General features: G+C 43.4%; 1 protein-coding gene across 5 annotated transcripts in view; it reads left to right on the plus strand.

Moving 5' to 3' along the window:
* The first annotated feature begins 1,751 nt into the window (after nt 1-1,751).
* The window catches only part of TFDP2 (transcription factor Dp-2), a 122,100-nt gene continuing 117,510 nt past the window's right edge, over nt 1,752-6,341 (plus strand). For 3 of the 5 annotated variants that reach the window (XM_006027272.3, XM_006027273.3, XM_006027274.3), the window contains exon 1: nt 1,752-1,846. In XM_006027272.3, coding sequence (XP_006027334.1) covers nt 1,832-1,846 — 15 coding nt within the window. In that variant the 5' untranslated portion in view covers nt 1,752-1,831. The remainder of the gene's footprint in view (nt 1,847-6,341) is intronic. The other 2 variants (XM_025208461.1, XM_025208460.1) reach the window with 1 other exon arrangement.

Genomic DNA, 6,341 nt, shown 5'->3' on the forward strand with positions numbered 1-6,341 from the left:
TTTTGAAGATGGGGACCACATTGCCCTTTTCCAGTCCTCTGGCACCTCACCAGATCACCACGAGTGCTCGTAAAGCTGTGCCAGGGGTCCTGCAATGACTTCTGCCAGTTTCCTAATCACTCTGGGGTGCAGGTTGTCAGGACTTGCTGATTTGAACACATCTAGTCCCTCCAGAAGTTCCCTGACTAGGTCCTCACTGACCCTGGGCCTGGCTGCGCCTCCCTTGGGTCCGTCCAGAATCCCAGTGAGCAGGATGTCCCTGTCCCTGCTCAAAAAATGGAAGCAAAGAATCTGTTAAAGAGGTTAGCTTTGTCATCTGGTGCTACCTGCAGAAGCCCCACGTTATTTGGCACCTTCTTTTTACCCCCTCTGTATTTAAAAAAGGACTTCTTGTTATTTTTGATCTGGGTTGCTAGTCCCAGTTCCATCTCTGCCTTAGCCTTCCTAATAGCCCCCCTACAATCTCGAGCCAAGGAGGTATAGTCCTCCTTGGTGATGGCCCCTCCCTTCCATTGCGTGTACATCTCCTTTTTGGCTTTCAGGCATTCATGGATGCTTTTGGTGAGCTATGGGGGCTTTTGAGCACTCTTGCTCCCTTTGATCCGCGTGGGGATTATCACGGTTTGGTCTTGGAGGATAGTCTCCTTAAGGAACGACCAATCTTGGACTCCCTACTCCCCTCCCCTCCGGGACCTTAGTACCTCCCTGACTAGTCTCCTTACCTCATTGAAATCCGCCCTCCTGAAGTCCAGGGCTGCTGCCTTGCTGCAGGCCTTTGACACCCTGTGCTGGATGGTAAATTCCAGTAGGCGATGGTCACTATCGCCCAAGTGGTCGAGCATTTGCAGTCCCCTCACCAGGTCATCGTCTGTGGCCAGGACCAGGTCCAACAAGGCATTTCCCCTGGTGGGACTGTGCACCTCCTGAGTTAGTTAGGTGGAGGTCCTGTAATTCCGGCTAGGAACCTACATGAACAATGCGATGATTACATGCAACAAAGCATGGTCTGTAGCCTACAACCAAAACTGTCATCTTTAAAAAAGAAAAAAGTCTAATGGATTTTTCTGTGAATGTTTTAAAGGTAGAACAACACACATTTGCATGGTTACTGGAAGTAAACTTTGCAAAATTGTCTTTTCTGACTTATGTAGGAATTGTTTCCCATTACTAATATCACTTCAGAAAATTGGCAGTGTAAATTTCATCTTCTCTATAAATTAGTGCTCACAAAGCAGGATATTTTAATCGGTTTGAGGTTTTTTGTGATTAACTTTCTTGAACTGCTGGAAGCTTTGACGGGTATTTCCAGAAACAATGGTATCTGTTATCTTCATGAGAGGAACCATATATGAGATAATGAAGACAACCTAAAAAGTTTTTATCTCATATGGTTCCTCTCATGAAGATGTGAGTTCTAAAAGCCGAAGCTGGAACGTAAGGAGTCAGTGGCATAACTGGGTTGGTTGGAACCTATTCTTGAAGACTTCAATCTTAAAAAGATGGCCTGAAAATATTAAGTGTTTTGCTTTTTTTGTAATGTCGGATACCTGGAATCTCAAGTCTTTTGTGTATTCTGAATGCCTAGTACTTTAGCAAAATGTGACTGTGACTGAAGGTGATATTTTGTTAATTTATTGAAACTTCTCACCACTTAAAGATGCATGCTTACAGTCTGTAAGGTAATGCACTAAATTAGTGATGTTATTGAGGAATGCATTCTAACTGAGGTGTTACCATTTGACTTCTTAATAGGAAGTTCTTTCTGAAGATTTCTTGAAGATGAAAAAGGATATTTGATGGTTTTACTGAAGGGAAAGCAATATTGTCTGACATGACGGCAAAAAATGTAAGTATATAAGACTACAACAAATATTACATTTTTCATATGGGAAAAATCTGCCAGTTACTTCTGGTGATGTGACTGTAGTCCATGTGGACCGCCTGTATGAATGGCTCTGTTGCCCAGGGGATATGAGTACATCTCCAATTTTTTGTGTGTTAACATGGAACAAAAGGAGTCTTGCATTTGGTTCTGAAAAGTGGTTAGGTTCCTGGTTGCTTTCCTCTTGGAATAAGTTCTGTAGTCAGAAATCACTGCAGTTTAACTCTATCTCTTGCTCAAGGCTTTTTCCAGCAAACTGACAGTTCAATTGCTTTGGTTAAACATAGATGTCTCAGGAAGCTCAGGTTGCTGAAGGAAGCCTGCTATCTTGGATATCTAGGTCCAGTCTTGTAAAAGGATTTCAAAAGCAGGATATTAACTTTTTAGCAGTCCTGCATGGTGGTAGAGGGAGTCTGGTTCACAGAGTAGAACACTCGGAGTATTTTGTTCAATGACCTGTATTGCCAAGCAGATGGACTTCTTTGCTTTTTCTGAAGGTGTAGCTTGAGTCCTAAATGTAACAAATTGGAATGCAAAGCGTATGAATGAAAATGACCCCTGGGATATAGACTAACAGGATAATATGAAGCCAGATGTATACTCTAATGGCTGGTAGACAAGGCAGATGGTTTAGAACTTCTTGCTTCACTGCAACGGCTGAATTTGCATCAAACTAAATCCTCCCACTGAGCCTCAAACTTCCAGAGTTCTAACTGAAAAGCCTTATTTATTCTACCATTGCTTATGTGTCCCTGGTGCTACATTTCCCCTCCTGGCCTATGAGAACTTGATGGATTTCTATATTTATTTATTTATTCTTTTCTCTGAATATGGTCCAGGTGAGCTGGAATCCTAGTAGTTGTCCTTGTGCACAATTAGAAGGAGGCATCCGTACAGAACATCATAAGATTGACATGTCTCCTGGCTGAGCACCATGCCTGATGTACCTGAGTTGTGTGCTTTGATTAAATTTGTACTTGGTGAATGAAATGCTGTTTTGGGTACTCTATAGCAGACCCTCTGGTGGTCACCTGTATCAAAAGCAGCTTGCTTCAGTTGGAGAACCACTTTAGGGCTCATTTAATAATGTAAATGTGAGAACCTAGTTGCGGAAACTGTTGATGAAGCTACCCTAGGGTTATCTCAGGATGTTGTTCCTGTCTTCCCTAAGGATTTGATAATCACAAAATTTGGCATGCCTGTTTGGTTAGGTTACTTCATAAAGAAAAATTCTTGTCCTGTTGGTTTAGCTATAATGTACTCTGATGTGAAAGTTGAAGTTCATGTTTAATTGTCACATGGTGACTTTGATGCAAGCTGACAAATGCCAGAGAACTGCTGCATCCAAGACTCCTGGCTGTGTGCATTAGAGCATGTTTAAAAAAGGAGGGGTGGGGGGTGACGGGAGAGGAGGGAGTTATCAGGTTGCTAGCCTCTATTCTTTAAACAAAGGATTCCCTTTGTCTCAGTCACTGATATTCTCCATGTCTACCTGCTTATCCATGTGGAATAACAGAGGGAAAGCCAGATATTCCCCTATACCTCCGTTATTCACTGAGTGTTTGTCTAAACATCTTGTTGAATATGACCCATGAGCTCAATATGCAATTTTAGAGTAAACAAATAGCACTTCATTGTAGTACATAGGACCAGGCCCTCCCTCAAGTGCTCAGGGTTGGACGGTTTTTATGCATCATCCATTCTTGGGAAGAACTTCAGCCACACCCCAGCTGCAAAATCCCTTGGGACTTGTATAAATGATGCCTCTTTCCCCAGTGCACTGAAAGTAGTGGTAGAAGGAAAGCTTCAAAGGGCTCAGGGCTACTCCCTGCTGACAATGTCAGTCTAGAGCAAGAAGAGCGTGCTGAAGGGCCTTTGCACCCAACCCCAGCTCTATTCTGTTTTTTAGGTGCTTGGGGCTCCTTCCTGCCAGCAGTGTCAGTACAGGCAGTAGTTTATGCAGTGTTCTGAGGATTGTAAATTGTGATTGAAACTTGCAGCAGCATTAGAAAAGCTATAGCTTTATATCCAACTTGGGAAGGTATAATAGTGGTATAGACTTCTTGCCACACCTAGAACTGGAAGAGATGTTGTCCCCAGCTGCAGGTGTGGATTGTGTCCTATTACAGGGTTTCTCAACTGGTGGGACTTGGTTTGTGGTAGCAAAACCCGAAGTGCCACAGCGGGACTCCCGGTTTCACTTTTTGTGCATTTTGATCGGCTACTGGGGGACCCCCTTCCCACTCTTTGATTGGCCTCTGGGGAGGGCCTAACCCCCCCACCCCCGATAACTGGTGGGACCAGGACTTTTTGTGACCTTATGTAGGTGGAATGTAAGGTGCAAAAGGTTGAGAACTGCTCTCTTATTAGACAGTCATTCCCATGTTGCTGTTGGTCTCTAGGCCCATAAGTCTAGGTCAAGCTTAAGGTAGAAACTCTTAAGAAGAAAAAATGAGGGAAGCCGAGAGAACTTCTCAAAACAGTCAGTCTTTCAAGGGAAGAACTCATTCACATGCCCCTCTAATCTCCGTTTTTAGTGGGCTCCTTTGTGGGTATTTTTAGCAAAGTTATGCTTTTAGGCTGCTATAGAGCTTCCCCTTAGTTGTCCCTTAGGGAAAGGAAGATTCTCAGGTTACTTTTGGCAGATGAACCGGCAGATTCAAGTTAGCATGGAGGGATGGGGCATTTACTTGGGTCAAGGACAGTCTAAGACAGTGATTCTTGACTAGAATGCTGCAGCACCCTAGGGTGCCATGAGATCCTTTTAAGGATGCCCCACAACATAAGCACTGTTAGGTGTCCAAACTTTCACATGATTCATAAGATAAACCCAGAGCTTTGAAATAAGAATCTGTAGGATCAAAAACGTTCTGATTCATTAAGGTCTTTCTGAATTCTTTGTAACAGAAGAATCTCTTTATTACTTTGTCCATAATCAAAACATGAGTGAAAGGTAAGAGCTGGCATTTTCTGAGAGGTGCCTTGAATCTAATGAGCCTGAGAACCACCAGCCTAAAGCAGGGATGGCAGCCTGCGACACAAGTGTTTACAGGTGGCATGGGCAGCCTCTGTGTGGCATTCAGCCAAAGGGGGAGAGAGCAGGCAGCACAGTAGCAGATAGTGGAGCAGCAAATTGGGCAGGGGGAGGGGATCAGAATGGCAGTTGGGCAGGGTGTTGGCCTAAGTTGTGGTATCATGCTGGGCTGTATGGCTTGTCTGTAAGAGTGCAGGCACCCAGGGTGAAGGGTGCGCCAGTGGAGCCCAGCAGCGGGGAACAAGTTCCCCTGTGCTGTGTGAGTCTTGAAGGCCCAAGTAGCACCCTGATGAAGTCCAGAATTGGGAAACTGGTTATTTGGAAAGAAGGAGCATGCATACTTTTTTTTAGCTTTCATAAAGAAACCTATGAGCTTATATTCAGAGTCCTGACTTAATTACAACAGTTCTGTTACACTTTCTGTATGATCTTATAACAGTATATAATATTTTTACATAATTGTATAGGTATCAAGTGCCCTGAGTTTTCTTAAAATGGAGCTATACCTTTCCAACTATTGATTTGCTCTGCTTCTAAGGCTTCTTGGGTCCAAATCATGGATCTGTTTTAGGTTTCTTGCTTGAAAGCTTTCTTTTGTGAGGTAAGAACAGATAAATTGTTCCTGTTCCTTGATCTATGCAAAATGTAGCTGCTGAGATAATCTTACTGGTTTGTAAGTTTGCCTATGTTCTACCACCTCCCTTGAATCTATCCATTAGCCAAAAAGAGTGAAAGCCAAGAACTGACATGTTCTGAGAGGTGTCTTGAGTCAAACCAGGGTTCCTTATTGCATTTTGTGCCTTTTCAAAGCCATAGTTTTGATGCTCTTTATCAGTGTGTGGTCTGGCAACATTACCAACTGGCCTTTTAGAAGTTCCTGTGCATTAAGATGGAGTAAACAAACAAACTGTAATGAGAAAGTTATACTTTTAAAGTCCCTGGTCTGACTTGCCTGTTGCAAAGAATTAATGTAAATATGGTATCAGGCTGAGAGCCTGAGTTGAATATTGATTTTACTGAAGATCCTACAGTGGAAGAAGGAGAAACTTTTTCCAAGCTGTTGGGAGTATCTGACCTCCAGCTGTACAAAGGAATCTTTTGTTACCTGCTGACTAAAGAGGATGGGCTGGGGTCTGTTAAGATACAGAGACAACTGTTGGCAAAGTAGCCCAGACCACTTCAGGATATCCCTGGATGAAAACGTCTCAAACATCACCTGCTGGGAGAGGGGTTTTGAGAAATGAAGCAGACATGAACAGTTCATAGAGGCTAATTGACAGCAAAACTGCTTGTAGTCTGTCAGGGTGAACGTGTAATGCTTAAGTCTGTCAGGGTGAACGTCACAAAGAGCATGTGTAGAAATGTGCCCTCATGCTTAGTGAACTCTCCATGGTCATGGCCTCTGCCTGAAATGAGTATTCAGCA

The sequence above is a fragment of the Alligator sinensis genome, unplaced genomic scaffold (assembly GCF_000455745.1).
Source record: "Alligator sinensis unplaced genomic scaffold, ASM45574v1 scaffold846_1, whole genome shotgun sequence".
Lineage (NCBI taxonomy): Eukaryota > Metazoa > Chordata > Crocodylia > Alligatoridae > Alligator > Alligator sinensis.